Below are 22,045 nucleotides of genomic sequence, written 5' to 3'. Positions count from 1 at the left end.
AGGAAGTCAGATTCTGGCTAGATAGATGGGGAGGGGGTAATCCTGACTGTTAGAGCAGAACAGTAATGGAATCAAGTACCTAGGGAGGTTGTGGGCTCTCTCACACTAGAGGCATTCAAGGCACTACTGGAGAGCCATCTGAGAGGGATGCTTTACCCTGGAGTCCTGCACTGAGCAGGGGCTCGGACCCAGTGTCCCTCTGGCCCCTTCCCACTCTTCTGTGTTTCTGTGATTCTAACTCAAGGGTGAGAGGGAGAGAATCCTGAACAGGCCAGGATTCCCCTTCATGAGAAAGAGATCATTCAGGAAACATGCTGAATGATCAAGTGAGTACATACATGTGTATGGGCACGTTTTTAAACACCTTAGGAATGAAGAAAGAAGGTGAATGATATGCAAAACATGTGAGATGTTAGGGGAATCCATAGTGAATCCACTGTCAAGTCCAAAGTCCTGCTGATCCATATAGCAAAACTGAAGGCTACTTTTTTCTCCCTTCCCTCCTCACTCCAATTGTTCCTTTCCCCCTCCCTTCCTCTCCTAGTGTTCAGTATGAATTAATTAGCCATGCTCGCTTGGTTTAGGGCCTTTTGGAGTGTGTACCTAGGGAACAAGGGTGCTTAGGTTTCCGTGGCTCTTGTCCCCTGTTCTGATGCTGCCACCACAGGTGCACCATGGATGGAAGCGCAACAGCAGTGGCTCTTTCTGCCTTGGCCACAAGAAGGGCACTGGTGTTGCCTGACCTTTCCTACTTTTCCACCTACAAAGCGGGAGAACTGTAGCGCCCAAGAGCTCTTCAGTCACCCTTCCAGGGAATTTAGGATTATGTTGTATCAGCATCAGTGTTTTAATGAATTGCAATGGCTTCCATTGCCTTTTTAATGCCCCAAATAGGAAATCTCTTCTCAGTTGCTAAATTATTAACACTAACACCGAAAGCTTTCAATAGACTAAGCACTTCTATGTGTCTGTATACAAATTTAAGCAAACTTAAATTAATTCAAAGGTGAACACACTGATGAAGTCTGTAACATGATAACTTCTGAGTGATATAACTGTCCTGTGGCAATTCCCTGGCCAAAGCATAAAGGTCAGAAGCAGTCGCTTTCTTTTCTTCCCTCATATTAGCTGCCCTTATTCATCAACATCTTCTGAAATGCGTATTTGTTCTGCAGTTCATTTAACCTTATAACTCTCACCATGTGGGTGGGTGTTGCTTGACGGGAATGTGTGTAAGACAGCGGTGCTTAGAGCAAGAAGGCAAGGTTCATAATTATTTTATTTTAATCTGAGAGGAAAAGGCATTATGCCTGAAATGTACTGATCACAAATCCAAAGGAAGTGACCAGGGACTCGATCTGTGGATTTCTGTCTTCTGGCAACCGTGCTATAACATAAAATATTCACTAAGAATATGTTTTCAAGAAAGTACGGATAACCTTTTTCCCCCTGCCCCCCCATATATATATATATATATATTCCCAAACTGCATTGTTAATTTGCTCTTCAGTGTGCAATATAGATTTCAGGTTGCCATGGTGATGATTTTGCCCACACTAACTTGACATTAGAAATGCTGAAAGAACTCCAATGAAGACAGCAGCTGATATAAACGCTATAATGATGGTGCTTTTGGCCTTTGACTGTTTTATCAGGGACTATTGCTTTGCTTCTTCTGCTAACAGTAACAAGGATGTGATGTGAAACATTAGCACTTGTGCGCTGTTGAAACGTTGCTCAAAGATGCATGAAACAATGCAGCTGCTTATGGCAAAACTTCTCGGAGAGCAGCTAGTCATCTTGGGGATCATACCTGGTTTGGCAGAATTATGTACCTCGAGAATCAAGGCATAACATCTTAGTCAGACCATGCCAATGTTACACCACTGCCCTCATGGAAATCTGTGGTGAAGCCGGTCAAAGTAATGTTGCTCCTGCTCCAGTTACTGTCGCACACAGTGGTATGTTGCATGCATGCTGCGATGCTTAAGCATCTCTCCAGAAGGACAATGGCCAAAGTCTGCTTTGACACTGCTTCCCACCTGTCCAGGAAGAAAGGACCTTCCATAAGCCAATCCTTGCAATTACTTTTTTGCTGTACCATGCAGGGCGCAAAGTCCAAGCTAAGCGCTACTATTGCAGGTTGCCACTTTCGCCTTGATACAATTGCTAGTTTTACTTTGAGTTCCTATAGGTGGCTTTTGGGTCTCCATTTAGTACATATATATTGCTGCATTTTTCACTGAAGTTCTCCAGATAGATAGATAGATAGATAGATAGATAGATAGATAGATAGATGATATAAAGAAAAGGGTCTTAATTTACAGTGAAGTTAATAATGGATGTCAAACTGAACATTTATCAGGGTTTGAATACTTCCAAGAAAGACCCTTCTAACATAATCAGCACGAATGGGTGAAGCTCCTTTCAGCCCAAATAGGAACCCCAAGGCAACTGGATCATTGTTGCAGAGAAGGCATTGCAAAAAGACAACAAAGGGTATCCAATATTTAAAGTATTAACTTTTGGGTGGGAAATGGAACAAGTAAAGGGATCTGTGACACAACTGTCATCCATCACAGATCCCATCACCACCGGGCAAGCTAGTGCCAGAAACTTAGGAACAACTCAGTCAAGATGGCACAACTATAAGTTGGTGGAGTCAATCTCCAGCAGAGCCATCAGGACCCTGCCATTGGAGGCCAATAGGCAGGCATCAGCACCACAGCTAACATTGCTGCAGCTAAGGCAACAGGACAAGTTAAATCAATTGCCAATGTCTTATGATCTGGCCAAGAGACCCATACTCAAACTCCAGCCTGCTCAATGGTTGTACCTGGATATCTCAAAGCTTCAGTGTCTTCTTATGCAGTCCTTTGCTTCCTCTTGAGGGATGAGGTTTAGACTTGCAACAGCTGGGGAAAGCTCCTCAGGGCCTTCTAGGGTTTGCTCTTTACAGTCTGGCAGCAGCAATACATCCTTAAGATTCAGTGGTTGGCGTGCAGGATCTAGGGTGTGAAACCTTCTGGGGAAGGACTAGGGAGCAGGACTAAATCCATCCTAGAACTGCTGTTGCTCAAGGTCTCCAGCAATGAAGGCTCTCAGTTTGGAGGCATGGTGATGAAACCCAAAAACATCCACATAAAATGGGCAAGATTTATGGTTAGCGAGCAGTAGCACCTCACTTCCCATAAATATTAGGGAGAACAGCTGTAAATTATGGTGAGCTGGCATGTCACTCCAGCAACTCTCAGTAAAATTAATACAAACTATATTCATGACATTGGATGTTCCTTAAAAGCCAAGGTGGTGGTCATGCCCGTGTGAAAAGAAATGAAATAAGAGAAAGAATATACTGTAAGCAATATTCAGTCATTCCACTAGATTTGATCCATTTCTGTCTTACTTGTTTAATGTATACAAAAGAATTTGTGCATATTGTTGTTGTTGTTGTTAGTCGTGAAGTCGTGTCTGACCCATCGCAACCCCATGGACAACATTCCTCCAGGCCTACCTGTCTTCCACCATCCCCCGGAGTCCACCTAAGCTCACGCCAACTGCTTCAGTGACTCCATCAGGCCACCTCATCCTCTGCCGTCCCCTTCTTCTTTTGCCATCTATTGTTCCCAGCATTAGTCCCTTCTCCAGGGAGTCCTTCCTTCTCATTAGGTAGCCAAAGTATTTGAGTTTCATCCTTAGTATCTGGCCTTCTAAAGAGCAGTCAGGGTTGATCTCCTCTAGCACTGACCGGTTTGATCGCCTTGCGGTCCAAGGGACTCACAGGAGTCTCCTCCAGCACCACAATTCAAAGGCCTCAATCCTTTGGCGCTCAGCCTTCCTTATGGTCCAGCTTTCACAGCCATACATTGCAACTGGGAAAACCATAGCCTTGACTATGCACACTTTTGTTGGCAGGGTGACGTCTCTGCTTTTTAGTATGCTGTCTAGATTTGCCATAGTTTTCCTGCCCAGGAGCAAGCGTCTTTTAATTTCTTGGCTGCAGTCCCCGTCTGCAGTGATCTTGGAGCCCAGGAAAAAAAAATCTGTCACTACCTCCATTTCTTTCCCATCTATTTGCCAGGAAGTGAGAGGACCGGATGCCATGATCTTAGTTTTCTTAATGTTGAGTTTCAAGCAACTTTTGCACTCTCCTCCTCAACCCGCATCAAGAAGCTCTTTAGTTCCTCTTCACTTTCTGCCATGAGAGTGGTATCATCTGCATATCTGAGGTTGTTGATATTTCTCCCAGCAATCTTAATTCCAACTGGTGATTCATCCAGCCCCGCCTTTCTCATGATGTGCTCTGCATATAAGTTAAATAGGCAGGGCGACAGTATACAGCCTTGCCAAACTCCTTTCTCAATTTTGAACCAATCAGTGATTCTGTGTCCAGTTCTCACTGTTGCTTCTTGACCCGCATATAGGTTTCTCAAGAGACAAATAAGATGGTCTGGTATTCCCATCTCTTTAAGAACTTGCCACAATTTGTAGTGATCCACACAATCAAAGGCTTTAGCATAGTCAATGAAGCAGAAGTAGATGTTTTTCTGGAACTCCCTAACTTTCTCCATGATCCAGCATATGTTGGCAATTTGATCTCTAGTTCCTCTCCCTCTTCGAAATCCTGCCTGTACTTCTGGTAGTTCTCGGTCCATATACTGCTGGAGCCTAGCTTGTAGAATTTTGAGCATAACTTTGCTAGCATGTGAAATGAGTGCAATGGTGCAATAGTTTGAACATTCTTTGGCATTGCCCTTCTTTGGGATCAGAATGTAAACTGACCTTTTCCAATCCTGTGGCCACCATTTTGTTTTCCAAGTTTGCTGGCATATTGAGTGTAGCACTTTTACTGCATCGTCTTTTCAGATTTTGAATAGCTCAGCTGGAATACTGTCACCTCCACTAGCTTTGTTGCTGCTCAGACTCCCTAAGGCCCATTTGACTTCACATTCCAGGATGTCCGGCTTGAGGTCAGTGACCACCCCATCGTGGTTATCAGGGATGTTAAGCTCTTTCTTGTATAGTTCTTCTGTGTAATCTTGCCACCTCTTCTTAATCTCTTCTGCCTCTGTTAGGTCCCTGCCATTTTGGTCCTTTATCATGCCCATCTTTGCACAAAATGTTCCCTTCATATCTCCAATTTTCTTGAAGAGATCTCTGGTCCTCCCTATTCTATTGTTTTTTTCTATTTCTTTGCACTGTTCATTGAAGAAGGCATTCTTATCTCTTCTAGCCATTCTCTGGAATTCTGCATTCAATTGGGTGTATCTTTCTCTTTCTCCCTTGCCTTTTGCTTCCCTTCTTTCCTCAGCTATTTGTAAAGCTTCCTCAGCCAGCCATTTTGCTTTCTTGCATTTCTTTTTCTTTGGGATGGCTTTAGTTGCTACCTCTTGTACAATGTTGCGAACCTCCGTCCATAGTTCTTCAGGCACTCTGTCTATCAGATCTAATTCTTTAAATCTATTTGTCACCTCTACTGTATATTCATCAGGGATATGCTTTAGGTCATACCTGAGTGGCCTAGTGCTTTTCCTGACTTTCTTCAATTTAAGCCTAAATTTTGCAACCAGAAGCTCATGATCTGAGCCACAGTCAGCTCCTGGTCTAGTTTTTACTGACTGTATAGAGCTTCTCCATCTTTGGCTGCAGAGCACATAGTTAATCTGATTTCTGTGTTGACCATCTGGTGATGTCCATGTGTAGAGTCGTCTCTTGGGTTGTTGGAAAAGAGTGTTTGCTATGACCATCGTATTCTCTTGACAAAATTCTACCAGCCTGTGCCCTGCTTCTTTTTGTATTCCAAGGCCAAACTTGCTTGTTATTCCTGTTATCTTTTGGCTTCCTACTTTAGCATTCCAATCCCCCATGATGATAAGGACATCATTTTTGGGTGTTAATTCTAGAAGGTGTTGTAGGCCTTCATAGAACTGGTCAACTTCAGTCTCTTCAGCACCAGTGGATGGGGCACAGACTTGGACTATTGTGATGTTGAATGGTTTTCCTTGGATTTGAACTGAGATCATTCTGTCATTTTGGAGATTGTATCCCAGTACTGCTTTTCCTACTCTTTTATTGACTATGAAAGCTACTCCATTTCTTCTGAGGTATTCTTGCCCATAATAGTATACCTGATGGTCAAGTGAATTAAATTCACCCATTCCTGTCCATTTTAGTTCACTGATTCCTAAGATGTCGATGTTCAGTCTTGTCATCTCTTGTTTGACCACATCCAGCTTGCCTTGATCCTTGGATCTTACATTCCAGGTTCCAATGGAGTATCGATCTTTGCAGCATCGGACTCTCACCACCAGATACATCAGCAACTGAGTGTCCTTTTGGCTTTGACCCAGTCGTTTCATTCTTTCTGGCACTACTAGTACTAGCCCTCTGCTCTTCCCCAGTAGCATATTGGACACCTTCTGACTTGAGGGGCTCATCTTCCGGCATCATATCTTTTTGCCTTTTGGTACTGTCCATGGGGTTTTCATGGCAAAGATACTGGAGTGTGTTGCCATTTCCTTCTCCAGTGGATCATGTTTTGTCAGAGCTCTCTGGTATGACCCTTCTGTCTTAGGTGACCCTGTACAGAATGACTCACAGCTTCATTGAGCTATGCAAGCCCCTTCGCCATGACAAGGCAGTGATATAAACATGTTGAAACTGCTAACCATATGACCATAGCAACCAAAGTAGTATATGGTAAGTATGGGAAATTGGTTCCTATGCCAGACATCACAGAATGGATATTGAAAAAGTGGGATTTAATGAAACTAGGGGAACTGACAGCTTTTAAAAGGGCAAAAGAAAGAGGTCTGAAGTTGGATAATTTTATGAACACCTGGGCCCCATTTGCTGAATTTTTTAGTTTGATTTTTTATTGATTGATTTAGTGCACAGCTCATATTTATACTCCACCTTCGGCTTTTTAATGATTAAAGGCCTATTAGGGAACAAATAGCTGAAAATATCTTGTGATATGCATGTAAGTTGCTTTATGTATGTACATTTTCTTTGAATGTACAACTTTTTTCATTTTTTGCTCCTGTTTCACTCTTCTGTACAGCCTCTGTTTACTAGTTGTCTCTCCAGACCATATTATTAATATTTTGGTATTCATTTTGTGTCATCTGACCATTTGCCTGCTTGACCCTTGACCATCCTGGCACGTTGGAAAAGCTATGGAGGGAGTTCATACCTGGGTCCAAGAGGCTGCCAATGCCTTGTTAAGAAAGGGAGTGGTCCCAGCATCTTTAAAGGAGGCTCTGATGAGGCCTCCCCTTAAAAAGTGAAGCCTGGACCCACATTGGTCACCAGCTATTGGACTGTGGCCAACCTTCCCATTTTGGGCAAGATATTGAGCCGAGTGGTGGCCGGGCAACTCCAGGTACTCTTGGATGAAATGGATTTTCTAGATCCATTTCAATCAGGCTTCAGGCCAGGATTTGGAATGGAAGCTGCCTTGGTCAAGATAACTTTTGCTGGGAGAGATCCTGTTGTAGTGCAATCCTGTTGGTTCTCCTGGACCTTTCAGTGACTTTCAACACCCTTGAGCATGGTGTCCTTCTGGACAGGCTGACTGGTATGGGAGTTGGGGGGACCACTCTGTGGTGATTCCACTCCTTTCTGGCCAACCATGTCCAGAAGGTGGTGCTGGGGTATAGATGCTCTGCCCCATGGTGATTATGCCATGGGGTCCTGCAGGGCTCTATACTATCCCCCATGTTGTTCAACATCTACATGAAACCTTTGGGAGAGGTCATTAGGAGGTGTGAGCTGAGGTGTCAGCAGTATTGAAAATATGCAGCTCTACCTCTCATTCACAACTAATCCAGGTGAGTCAGCCTCTCCAGAACCTGTCTCGAGGCTCAATAATGGACTGGATGAGGCTCAATAAACAAGCTCAATCCAGGCAAGTTAGAAGTACTGTTAGTAGGCGGTACTTCTGGCAGGTTGGAGGGCCATTATCCTGGCCATTCCCCTGGATGGGTGGCACTCTCCCTTAAGGACAGGTTTCGCAGCTTGGGACCCAGGACTATCTTTGGAAGCTCAGGTAGACGCAGTGACCAAGAGGCCCTTCCTTCAGCTGTAAGGAATTTACCAACTTCATGCCTACCTGGACAGAGAGAGTCTTGCTGCAGTTATGCAGGCACTGGTAATATCCAGGTTGTATTACTGTAAAGCACTCTATGCAGGGCAGCCTTTGAAGAAAGCAGATTCAGCTGGTTTAGTATCAGGCCTCGTGTTTGACAATCGTACCACCTCATGGGCCCGTATTACACCAATTCTTTGCAATCTAAATTGGTTACCAGTTGTAGCCTAAGTGCTTCTTTTGACATATAAACACCTTAGGACCTGGGTACCTTCTCCCACACATACTGGCCTGTCCATTAAGAACTGGGCAGGAGGGCCTTCTAAAGGAGCCATCCCTCAAGTAGGTTAGAGGGTGGCAAATAAAAGAAGGACCTTGTCATTGGCTGTCCCCTTCTTATGAAGTAAATTTTCCAGAGAAATTGGCCTGGTGCCAACGTTACTCTTTTTCTGACACCAGGTGAAATATTTCTCTTTTCTAGATATTTTAATCCATAACAATTTTAACAGCTAGTTTATATTAATTGCTCGTTTTGGTTGTTCCCCCAGCAGTTTTAGTGTTTTATTGTAATGACTTAATTATTGTTGCAATAGTACCTATTTAATATTTTATTGTATTGGATTATTTTTATTGTTTTAATTTACAGTGCTATTTTAAATACTGTAAGCTGCCCCGAGACTCCATTAGGAGTAAAGAGGTAGTATATACATGCAAATAAATAAATAATATGTGTGAAGCATAATGGCATGCTTACCGTCATTTTCCCCTTGATAATAAAAATAACATGGATAGCCTTCAGATGTGCCAATGAATACTCTTATTCGTCTGTTTAATAATTACAAGGGTGCTAACAAATGGTGAGTCATTGAGCAAATATAGATGTGACGGAGGCAGGGCTAGAATGAGGTCAGATAGCAGAGTTTACTCATAGGTTAATAGTCTGAGGATTCTGTCCAAGGGTGAGTTAAGTGGGCTACATGAACCTGGGATCTCATCCATTCTTGTGATTCTCTGTTTCCAAGGGGCAGCACAAATGCTCCAGAATAACCTGTCATGTTTTAGGCTAGCTGCAATTTCCAGCTCAGTTCTTTGCAGTGGATGTAATTGTTTTCTTAGCAGACTGATTGTTAGAATAACTGGAATAAGATTGCAAAAAGCTTTCCAAATTTAAAGTGGTATAAAAATGATAATTTCCCCTCATAAATCAGTGTAAGATATCTGTTCTGTGCTGGCATTTCCTGGCCAATGGCCAGGTTTAAATATATAGCAGCTCATTGTAATAGATTTGGGGCATGATCCAACCAAATGTTAGGCATAGTTAGGTCCCACTGGTTCCAATAAGAGAGTTAAGCATGAGCTAACATTTGCTTAATATAGGACAATAAATTAGGCATGATAGAAGGAAAGTTTAAGGAATCTGACTGTTAGTATGAGCCATAATAGGATTACAGTTTGTTCTGTTTTCAATGTAAACAGCCTCAGAATATCTGCTGGAGGTGGTACACAGATTTATTAAATAATGTGCTGTATTTCTCATCAAGTTCTGCTGAAAGTGGTAGTCACCTTGTTCATGCAGAAATTGGTTTAAGAGGAGCCAGAAAAGGATCACGATAGGCTATCGTGCTTCGGTCCATACATAAAGCCAAAGTCATGGTTTATTTGACATATAGGATGGGTTCATGCAACATAATAAGCCACATGGCAGAACCGATACAACATGGCTTATAAACCACCCTACCCACAATATACTTTGCAGATGATTGGATGTTTCATGGGTAGACTGCCCTTTCCTCCCACTTTTCTCCCTTTGGCTTTTCCTTGAGCATCCCAGGGAACACCTGGTGGGGAACAATTAATCTTCGTCCTGCTCATCACAAGCTGTTTGGGGCACACTGGGCTTGACCCTTTCTGTAAACACCTTTAGATCATGAAAGCTGGTTACCAAGAGTTCCTTATTCCCAAAAAGGATCCAAAAGGGCAAGTTCCACCCTTTAGAAGCAGGGTCCTTAGGTTTGGAGTGTGGGAGATCAGGTGTCCCTGGTGGCCCCTCAAGTTTGAAAATGATTCCATGATGCTAGGTGTTAGGCACACTTGCCAAGTGTCTCTGTAGCAATTTGGATGATGTATGACATGTCCTGTCATCCAGGTTCATGGGTCAAACAGGCCCTCTAACAAGCCATATTTAAGCTACCAGGACAAGTTTTGTGAGTTCACATGAAACCCTAACCCCACCTCCACCCCATGGCTCAGTATATCTTGTGAACTCAATCACTGGTTGTTGGATTCTGCATCATCATCATATGCAAATGCAGCCATTCTAGTAAACCATGGTTTGTTAACCCCAGGCAACTCAGAAAAGGATCCCATGGTTCGTTGTTGAGTTCTGAATTCTGGGCTGTTCAAACCATGGGTTATTGTTAGGTATGAAACCAAAATGCGGGTTGTTCATGGATGGTTTTACTGGGCTACAGGTAAGAGTGGGTGGGATCAGACAAGCAACGCACTGTACTACATAGCACCAAAAAGGCATTTGGGCTATAGGAAGGGAGCAAGTAAAGGAGAAGGGAAACAAACATCCCAGGCATTGAAAGAACAACCTACAGATTGTTCAGTCTGCATAGGGTGACAAACCATAAACTAAATAAACCATGGCTTATCCGTAAGTGTTAACTAGGTCACTGACCTGGTTTGCACATAAGTAGCTAAACTTTTAGCCACTGATCCTGCTTTTTTAAACCATGCTTACAAAGCAAGGGACAGCCAGAAAGCCACAAGGCCACCTGAAAGACCTATGAGAACAGAAAAAGAACTATAACCATAACATAAATCTTACTTCCAGGTTACATGTAAGCCTTGCTATTTTGAGACTGAGGGGCAGGTTGAAATTTTTGGAAAGAAAAAGAAAAAAGTTAAAGAGCAGAGTGAGACAGATTTGGGAGGTCTGCTTTTTCCAAATTCTCCCTGCCTACTTTTTTGGGGGCAGACAGGCCCCTGGGTTCAGGAATATTGTGATTTATGATGAGAATGGACACTGGCAACTGCTATTTTATTCATATTTCATTTTCTTTTTTATTATTCATTAATGGATTTTATTATATTTTTCTAAGTAATAAAGAGCTGAAACCTGTGATTCTATATTCCTGACCCCTACAACAGGGAGTAACTCCCGTGAACTTTTCCCCATATATATGTAGGAAAAAGATTCCTGAGTTTGACTCAAGATTGGCAAATTAGATGATTCAGTCTGAGAGAGGATCATAATCCCAAACCAAGGTGAGGAAGGGTTTCCCTTCACATTTTGGGCTAGTCACATTGCTGATTAATTTCAGGTTCAAAGTAGCCTTAATGCTCAATAAATCCACATATGTGCATTTAAATCTCTCCCAGGATTTAACAGTGCTTTACTTTGGCTGGATATTTTAAAAATACGTTCACTGAGTCCTCAATAAAACAGGAGGTATAGTATATTGTAAGATAGTAAAAGATAATCATGATTTCTTATAAGTACATAGAAAAAAGTCACACTTTTTGCCATGAAAACTATCATTTTAGGATCATTAAAATATAGCCTAACTGTAGCACTATAGTTCCAACTGGAATTCTGAGGATATAATGAACCAAGCCAGTTTCCCTATGGCAAAAAGTGAGTGATTTCAGAACTGGATTAACTTCCTATCATAAATATGATAGCTATCTTATTCTTTTGATTTTTCTTCCTTCCCCTTTAGGTGACTCCATCTGTCTACAATTTTAGTGGCTGCATAGAAGTTACAGGAATCAATAACATGGGACCTTTCACCTTTTCTAATGCTGTGGATAAAAACAATATTGACAGCTGCAGGTAAATCACATTCGATGTCTTTTCCAGTCAAAAGAAACTGATCCTTTAAGATTTTCTTCACTCCAAGGACAGCAGTTTGTCTGCAATATATGTAGAAGAATGTTCTGTGTGTGTGTGTGTGTGTGCATGTGTGCGTGTGTGCGCGCATTTTCTCCATTTGTGTGTATTTTAAGAATACTACAATGAAGCCTGTCAATTTATGTATGCTGAGCATCTGCCCTTGGCAACTAAGGTATTTTAGGTTGAACAAGAGAATGCAACTAGAAACCAAACGGGATAATAGAGGGAAAATGCTGTTCTGCATTTCTTGCTGTTTTAGAATGTCCATGTGTTTTCTGTGTGAACGGCAGCAAAACCAATGCTCTGAGCACATGACACAAGATGGCAGAAAACACAGCATATGAGTATAAAACAAATGGTTGAAAGCCTGCATTTCTCTTTTTTGTTGCTGTTCTGTTAGATCATCTTTCGCTCTCTTATTTGGAAACAAGGCAGTAAACAGAGCTCTTTCACAAAGGCCGCTAAGCTTTTGAACCAGGCGCTAATCCTGGCACAGATTACATTAACTGAACTGTGTGAGCAACTGCTTCCCATGGGTTGCATTATGCACACCAGGTCATTTGCTATCCAATTTTAATGTATCTTGAGCAACTATAAATCCTGAGGTGAGCACGAGCAGGCCTGGAGCACAGTGCCAGCTGTCCTTGGGCTTCCTCTCAGAGGGAGTCTACCTTCTTGCCACCATTGTCCCCAGCTGCTGTTGCTCCTCTTCCTCATCCTCATCATTATTATTAGCACTGTTGCCACTTAGTTTCTTGAGGAGAACCAATGAACGACGAGGTAGTGGCACCCCCTGCTTTTTCTCAACACCACTTCCATAGTCTGGGCCAGAGGGAGAAGCAGCCAAACAAGGGAGCAGTTTGCCATGGTGAAGAGGAGATGGTTCCAGCCAGACCTGGTGCATTGGAACTAGACCCGCCCTCAGTCCAATTGCCGGCAAGCAAGTTAAGCAGAGGTACTAGAACTAAGAGAGCCAGAACATGCAAAGGATGGACTCTGGCGGGAGAAGAGTCAAGCAGTGGGCTTGCCCAAACAGTTGGCAAGCTTTTGAGTTCTGCATTACACTTCCGCCTAATGAATGTTTTGCAAGACATTCATACTGCCGCTGGGGCAAAATGTAGTCAGGAAGCTAAAACCCAAAACCAAAAGCCCACTCCAATTTGTTCGAACCTTTTCAGGTCTGACATGCACAGCAATTCCAATATTTATTCAAATAATTCTTTGCCTATTTTAAGCCACTATGAAACATTGCACATTGGTCTTGCATTTGTAGCCTGGCAGGGGCATTGTCGCCCTCCAGCTTTGTTTTGTCTGCTGTTTTTGTTTTTGCAATTCTGGGCAGAAGGCTAAAACTGGACAGTTAGGTGGTCCTAATGGGCCACCATAGAAAACATTGGCACTTCCATATTACTATCCTCTCCGCTCCCAAATGATACTATGGACGATTATTAATTAGCTTTTAAGCTTTATGTGGAGGCTGAATTTGTGGTCATCTGTGCAGCCATAATGTGCTCTGCATGGGGTTTCCCTTGAAGACAGTTCAGAAGCTTCAGCTTGTACAAATGTGGCAATCAGGCTAACGAATAGGAGCAGGCCATCCAGCAATTCAACTCCCATTGTGGCCCGTTTGCACTGCCTGCCTATATGCTTCTGAGTTCGATTCAAGGTGCTGGTTTTAGCCACAGTGGTTTGGGACCCCAGTACCTGCTGCAATGCCTCTTCCAATGACAGTGCATCTGGCCACTACACTGAACACCTGAGACTGACTCCAAATGCCTCCTCCAAGGGAGATTTGGCTGCTGACTGCCAGGCGGAAGGTCTTTCCCATGGTGGGCCCACATGGTGCAATAAGCTCCCCACTGAGCCCTCCCAGCAGCAAAGCTATTATGCTTTAAGCACAATGTTCCCATCTTTGCTGAGGCATTTACCGACTCCAAGTCGTAGGTGGGCGTGCATGGCCAGAAGAGGGGTATCACGAGGGCGGGGGTGGGGTAATGGGCAGCCCTAGAAGGATGGGCTGGTTCGAGCTACTTCGTTGTAAATGTATGATTTTGAATATGGCTTCAATGTTTAATGCAATTGTATGATGTTTTAATCTCTATTGAAATTCATTGTATTTTTTATTGTTGTTCACTGCCCAGAGTGCTTTGGCTATCGGGCACTCTAGAAATTAAAGAGTAAATAAATAAAAATGTCTGGTTGTATCTAGCGGTTGTTCAAGTAGAAGGCAGTCCACGCAACTGATCCTTCACTTCTCCTCCTCTTTCCCTTTGCATCTGCTCATCAGAGAAGGGTGCAGTATTAGTGGGGACTCAGCCAACATCAGGATGTGTGATCTCGGGCCAGCGGGGACTTCACTGGCCAAAGATTCCTCCACCTGCTTCTAAGTAAACTTCCCTTCCACTGCAGTGCTGTGCAACCTTTTCCCACAGTTCAAGAGTCTCCAACCATCTGGTAAAGGCTTTTTTGAGGATGCAGGAGGAGAGGAGAGGAGAGGAGAGGAGAGGAGAGGAGAGGAGAGGAGAGGAGAGGAGAGGCTGGTTTTTTGAGCTGCCTTCCAATCACACAAGGATTAGATACAAGCCGTATTTATTTTATGAATTATCACAGTAAATAATGTTAGGGTAGCAGTAAGCATATTGTATAGACACGATTCTGAGGGCTTTAACTTACAAGGCAGTCTTCTTGTGCTACTCCACAATACAATTTTTATTGTACTTAAAGCCAGCAAACAAACAAACAAACAAACACATTTCAAACAATACTGTAATCTTGTTTGGAATCCACTATATACCAAACAATTCTTTCAAGCTCTACCGTGTGCAGACCTTCTATAGTTTAATAGAAATTCTAGAACTTTTTCCAAAGTGTCAGCAATTTATTTTAAAAAACAAGACAAATGTTGCTCTGCATTCAGCAGGCAAAGCCTTTTATATTCCTGAGTGCTAATACCCTCTCTTTTTTATGGTGCCAACTTTATCACCAATGAAATTGGGTCTGCCTGATTCAATGTTAACTGTCTTCCTGCAGGTTGAAACCCATGCAAGCAAGCAACCTCGCTCATGGTGTTAATTCATGGTTTACAACTGGCGTTTGCAGTCATGTACGATATTTAGCCTAAAGTAGCAGATAAACAACACATTAAAATTGTCTCATTCAGATTTAACCAGAACAGAAATGGACAAGTTATATCCTCCAAGCTTCTGGTGGTCTAGAACTGTTCATTTTAAAGGTGTGACACCATTTTTATAGTAGATTTCCTATGGGCTTTTTGCAGTTACCTGGTGATGCTTTTCCCAATACTTTATTTCTATGTCAGGAAAAATGGCTCTTGCTGATCCCCCCCCCCCATTTTTCTATGAACAGCAGTTTAAGATTGGGAATCTAGCACTGAATAGGCACCTCCATCTGTGTGTGTATATATGTGAGAGAGAATGTTACACAGAAACTTGTGATTCCAGCTTTCAAAAAAGCAAGATTAGTCAGCAAAGCCATCTTTTTCTGGGTGTAGGCACCTATCTTTGTGTTTAGGCCCCACTAAGTCAAATGCTTAGGGTGGAGGCAAAGAGAATGGGACTGTATCACAGGGGTGCAGAAGCTGTCTCAGTCCAAGAGTCCAATTTCACATCAGAAGAGCTGTTGTGAGCCACATTCCAGTGATAAGCAGGGCTAAAAGGGGGGAAATCTAGTTTAATCTATCTTCCTGTCAGCTATTAAGCCTTAGGTGAAGTATTTCAACCTTTTATCATGGGGCAAATGCACAGAAGCAGGGAACGTTCCCAGTGATTGGTTGGGACAGGAAAGTAGGTAGGACCTTCTAGGGAACCCCAGAGGCCAAGATGAGGATCCCCATTGGCCAGATGCAGCTCCCAGGTCCGAAATGCTGCATCCCTGCTGCCCCACCTCAGAATGCACAAGAGGGCTTCCTGGTATGTGCAAGGCCACACTTGGTTTGCACTCACAGCCAGGGGAAGACTTCCCAGCCTATAGGCAGACTGAGGTGTGGGGTCTGTGAAAGAAGTCGTTCTGAATGTGTCCTCCAAGGTGGTGCTTTCACAGGCTGACATTTAAGACAGATAAAAACTTAAAGTTTTTTTTAAATGGTCAGGACACAGCACATTCTTCTGAGCATTGCATTTCAATTGGAATTGTGTGCTGTTCTTTTTTCTTGTTGCTGGAACTACTATCAGGGGTTGGTGGATTTTCAAGTCAAGGTGTTTAAAAGCAAATACTTCATTGTTCAGACTCAGCATCCCACAGAATCACCATACTTTCATCTGAAGATGTAGAGATAAAGGCAGCCTTTTAGCTATGCAGGTTGCAGGCTCATTTGCTCAGACATGGTGATTAGAGAGAGAAATGGTCTGATTGCTGTTCATGAATGGAGCTGCTGCTGCATAAGGAGAACCAGGAGATGGCAAGGTAGGAAGCAGGAGTGCTGGTGTGTCCTTCTCCAGCTCCTGGATTGGTACCTGCAGTGCTGATGGCAGTCCTCAGGCTGCTGGACCAAAGGCCTCTTCTACGTAGTGCCTCCAGTTGTGCAGAGCAGATGAAGCTGTCTCAGGTGGAGCAGGGCAACACACCTGCCTAGCCTTAGGATGCTCAAGTTTCCTTCTGCACATTGCAGAGGAAATGCTGATTCTCTTCTTCATCCGTTTTTCCTACTGCTTGTAACATGTGGATTGAGAGAGCTGAAATGTTTACTGCGTTTGTTCTTTCTTCCTTTTATTTGTGATCTATGGCCTATATGCAACAAAAGCTTTCTACAGTGATGTTTCAAAATATAGTGCCAAGGCTGTGTGAGCCAATAAAAACATTTTAGTGTCTGGGAACAGTGTGGAGTTCTTTTAAAAATACTTCACATTACTCCCATTAGACTTTAGTCAAACTTCTACCACAATCCGACCACCCTTTTCACTTTTGACTGTAAACTTCTTTCGTATTTTTCTCTCCCACCGTGATGAGCTCCAGCTATCTAATTATTCTATTCTTCCAGCACTGATTTGAACCAAAGTAAGCCCATATGCAAGATTTTTTTTAAAGGTACAGGTTGTGAGTATATTTTAAAACTTATGAATATTTAAACAGTTTGGAATTTACTCAAATATGTTCTGCCATTTCTATAACTAGATCTGTTTGGATTTCAAAATACCAAAAGGCAAGCTATTGTGTGTGCAGAATTTAGCGAGCCTTCAAAAACAAACTCTGTATGCAGTTCATTAACCTTTTGGAGATTGTTTGCTCTGCTTCTTTAAAACAGTTCTGTGCAAGAGGCAGCAAATGCTTCCTATTTTATTTCATGGGCCAGGATGATTGAGACCGCTGCAAAAGATGTTGGAATACAGGATTATTTTCTGGAATGACTGAATTTATGTATATATAATATTTCAACAAGGATGATGGGCAGGGAAACAAACTTGGAAGCCTTGGGATGCAGTACAGCAGCAAGGATGTTGCCTTCAGTTCTAGGCAATCTCTCTTTTCTCCCTTGTGTTTTCTGCAGTGTGACAAAACTTAAATAGAACCTTCCATTTCCCATCCGCAGGTACAAATTTCTCAAGATGCAGAAAATCGGGCGTGGGGGGGGAACCAAATAGAGGAGTATGGGAAAAATTCCCTATACGTAGGTGGAAGGGGATCCTAACACCTTTTTGTGGCTTCTTCATACACAGAAGAGGGTTGAGGGCCAAAGGGCAAGTTTGAGCATAAGCTCCATGTAATGCTTGTCCAATGACTGCTTCTTTGCTGCAAGACATCGTCAAAGTGGGGCTAGTACTATTTAGGTACCTTTTGCCACTCTTTATTAGTTGAGAGTAAGAATAGGAAAAGTTTGCGGAGGTGAGGGCAGCAATGGATGAACACGGCAGCACTCCGATTCTTTTTGCCACAATGGGACTGGCATGTCACCTCCTGTGGGCATTAGAATGCATTGACGATCTCTCCTCAAAACACCATTCTAAATTTATAACAGGCTCCCATTCCCTGCCTGCTAACATTTTGTGTGGCCCAGGAGAAGAGCTTGCCTTGACACTGGAATATGCTGACTTCCACAGACAGAGACAATAAATCAGAACATGATGCTTTTATCTGAAAAAGTTATGTGCCACACCTTTCATATTCGATAAAGGAATAGAAAGAAAAGAGTTAGTTTTATACCAAATCTGTCCATAAAGGCTCTGTCTTCCAACCGCCAAGCCTCTTCAGAGGACGGTGAAGTCCTCTTGAAGTCTAGTAAGAAAGCACAGCCTCTTCCATAAGGTGAAGCTTCATTTTATACCCCTAAGCCTATGCCAGTAGCTATGACAATTACCACGCTTGGAAACAACCAAGCTGCCTGGTTATCATACAATGGTCTAGCTCCCTTTAAGCCCCTTATTCTGAACCTAAGTATCCATCACCATTGATGTTCTGTTTATTCCAGATAAATTGGAAAACCCTCAACTTTTCCTTAAGTATCCTATGGCTATACCTTGCAACTGCCACAACAAGCACAAACTGTTCCAGCAGTGTACTTCTCTATTTTTTCCCAAGGTCAAAATGACTGAGCTTCTTAACAACCATGTCTCAAAATGTTGTGGCTCAACTCAGCTTTATACAAGAAAACGTAGGCTGTCTCTTAACTAGGAAGGCCTGCTATTATTATTATTATTATTATTATTATTATTATTATTATTATTATTATTATAACATTTCTATGCCGCCCCTTGCTGAAGCCTCGGGGCGGCTTACAACACAATAAAATACATTGAAATACAATAGAACATAATAAATTACCACTAAATACAAAACTACAAAAAATACACTGAGATACAAACATAATAATATAAAATTAAAACAGTATAAAATAAGTAAATAAAGAATATAGGAGGAGAAAAGAGAAGGAAGAAGAAGTTGCCCTGGCCAGATCATATATTTTAACAATTAAAATGATGTTTAAATAAAAAGGTCTTTACCTGGCGCCGAAAAACCAGTAATGATGATGCCAGGCGGACCTCTTTGGGGAGTGAGTTCCATAGGTTGGGCGCCACCGCAGAGAAAGCCCTCCTCCAAGTACTTACTCTCCTAATTTCTTTCATGGAGGGTTCCCGGAGAAGGGACTCTCCCGCAGATCTCAAAGGGCGGCCGGGCATATACGGACGTAAGCGCTCGTTCAGGTAGCCAGGACCCAAGCCATTTAGGGCTTTATAGGTCATAACCAACACCTTGAATTGGGCCCGGGCTTCAATGGGAAGCCAGTGAAGCTGACGGAGGACTGGAGTCAAGTGAGCATAATGCCCCGTCCCCGTCAGCAACCTGGCAGCTCTATTTTGCACCAATTGAAGTGTTCGGACCGTCTTCAGGGGAAGCCCCATGTAAAGCACGTTACAGAAGTCTAGGCGGGAAGTCACCAGCGCGTGTGTCACCGTCGCCAGGCAGTCGTACTCCAGGTAGGGGCGCAGCTGATTAATGTAGCTTGTGGCCTTAGGTAAGCTCTGTTACATTGCCTTTTACTCTAAGCTCTTACCCCAGAACTGATGCTGAAGATGGACATGATGTGGCACAGGGGTCTGAGGCACATTGGATCATATCCAGTATAGCACATCTGAAACATGTTTGGGCCACTTGTGCCCTAGCAGAAAAGGTTCCGCAATTGAAGATAAAAGGGTGTGTGTGTGTGTGTGTGTGTGTGTGTGTGTGTAGTACACACAATTAACTGTTCAATTTCTTCTGTGACTAGAAGTTGCATAGACCAGAGTCTGAATTTGAATTGGACCTTTGCTTGGGTCTGTCTGACTTGTTGACATTAAAATATATCAGAGGAGAGAAATGAACTTAATTATGTGCTGCTGATGTTATGCTTCTTCACATTTTACCTGCCCTGAGGTGGCTTATAAAGTTAAATGTATAATGAAAAACCAAGAAGGCCTGGGAGGTACATAGGCAACTGAGGATGTAGCAACACTTGGAGAACTCTGGGAATACACTCAGATATTGGTCCATATGCACCAACTTTAGACTAGGGGAAGGTGAGCTGGACACACAAAAGATAAAACATTGACCTGGGTCATTCAACCCTGGATGACTCCCTGCATTTGTCCTCAGTCCTTCTTCAGGTATCCATCTTATCCCTCTCCCCTTGCCAACTGCAAGCCCTTTGCCTCCATCAGAAGGGGTGAAATAGCCTGATTTGTTCTTTTGCTAGAGAATGATACCCAATAGTCTGTTGCCTTTATGAATGAGAAGGACATTTAAAAAAAAACAAGTTTGTTGTTCTTTTGGATGAGGAGTAATTGTACAATTTAGCCAGATCTGCCATTTTTATTGAAAGCCTTGTCTAACTGAGCCACTCTGTGTCAGTTTCCCATCCATTTTAGAGCTCAGTAGCTAGGAATGGTCACTTAATGGCAGCTTTTGCCAGGGGACTTGATGATGTTTCCATACCAACAGTAGTAAAACAGTAATTCTGGGTCTGGATGGTGAAGTGTGGTAGACAGACCGTGATTATCTCCATGACTTCACAAAACTAATCCTACCATACAGAAACTCCAGAACCAGATCTGTACAACACAACGGACCCACAATGGTAAGATTTCAACACGCTTCCCATGTTGCATGGCCCCACCCAGTGTCTTCCTATGAATGCACATCATTATTAAGTCATTGGTTGCCAGTGCAAGATCATCTTAAGTGAAGATGATAAGATTCACAACTGCATCTGCATCTGCTGTGGCACATGACCTGCCAGGAGATGCTGGTTCAGTTTGTGTCTGATTCCAGGTCATGTACTGGATCAAAGCTTCACCTCCTGTTTTGATGGGAAGCGGTAGCAAACTTCTGCAGGAGATATTCCTTTCATAACCAAGCCAACAGACTATCTGACAGACTAATGGAAAGGTAAATCTAGAAATTATTCTGCTGTGGATGGCATATCCCTAGGGAGCAACTACTTTTAAGGACCACTTTAGGGATAGAAGGTGTCCATTCGGACTGCCCTACCCTATTCTGCAAAGTGTGCTTTGAATCCAACAGCCATTATTTTCTGCAGTGTTCTCTTTTCTGTCTCTTGGGTGTCAACTAGGGGGACAGCTGTTACTCCATGGCAGGAGAGAAGGCGGGCTTCAACCCTGGTTGCTGCTCATGGCATGGGCTAGCCAGGTGTACCTCAGGGGTTTGCATTAAGTTGCTTTTTAACTCCACTGCTCACATACACACATTATCAAAGAAGCATGCCAGACCACATACATTCTGTGCAAGAAAAATACAATAGACTAAACAGCCCTTAAGCATCCTTCTTTGAAGCTGGTTCTGTGATTGTCTCTTGTTCACCTGCTGATGCCTGAGTGTTGTTTTCCAGTTTTATCTTCTGTGTTTGACTTGCCTTCTTTGATTGTCCTGATCTCTCTAGTACATTTGTTTCAATGTGTTCTGTGCTCTGTAGCTCCTTCTCTCCTGTGCAATTTCCTATCAGCCTTTGTGTGTTCCCTCTCCCTCCCACCCCCACCAACCCTATTATCCTTTTTTTGTTTGGCATCCCTGTTGAAATGATGCATTGCAATGATGATGTCGGAAAAGGTGGCAAGCTTAATCCTAGCTTATATTTTAAACATTTGGAACCTTTGAAAATTAGTTAAATCTTCAGCTTTTTTATTAATGCTCTGGTGAAATGGTTTGGATAGTAAATGATATGTTCACATATATGTATAAGAAAACTAGGTGAGCTTACAATTACAATTCCTAGCTTCTTTATGAACAATATTCCTTAATCAGCACACCACAAATAAAAACTCAGCTCTCATTTTCATGCTTTCTGGAAATGGAGCTTTATTCTTTATAGCGGCTACATGGTTTTGTACTTTAAATCACCAAAACCAATGTAGGAAAATGATTGCATAACTTCTATTTTAGTCTCCTTAATTATTCTTGACTCACTGTTGGTATGTTGTTGGTTGTACAAGAATTTGCAATGTTTTGGAGATAAATGAACCAGACAGGCTTTGTGCTGGAGGCTTTAGCAGTGCAGACGGTTACATAGGATTCTGCTAGAATGTCACATTCTGAAGTCTTTAAATATATAC

The 22,045-nt window shown here is 42.7% G+C and overlaps 1 protein-coding gene across 1 annotated transcript in view; it reads left to right on the top strand.

Annotated features, from left to right (window-relative positions):
- LOC123019006 (protein eyes shut homolog) overlaps positions 1 to 12,463 on the top strand; it is a 227,764-nt gene extending 215,301 nt beyond the window's left edge. The window contains exons 9-10 of the mRNA XM_044421442.1: positions 11,818 to 11,930; positions 12,391 to 12,463. Coding sequence (XP_044277377.1) covers positions 11,818 to 11,930; positions 12,391 to 12,463 — 186 coding nt within the window. The remainder of the gene's footprint in view (positions 1 to 11,817; positions 11,931 to 12,390) is intronic.
- Positions 12,464 to 22,045: the final 9,582 nt, after the last annotated feature.

The sequence above is a fragment of the Varanus komodoensis genome, unplaced genomic scaffold, assembly GCF_004798865.1.
Source record: "Varanus komodoensis strain SLA01 unplaced genomic scaffold, ASM479886v1 scaffold12, whole genome shotgun sequence".
Lineage (NCBI taxonomy): Eukaryota > Metazoa > Chordata > Lepidosauria > Squamata > Varanidae > Varanus > Varanus komodoensis.
The sequence above is the reverse complement of the archived record's forward strand: the minus strand, read 5'-3'. Positions and strand labels throughout refer to the sequence as shown.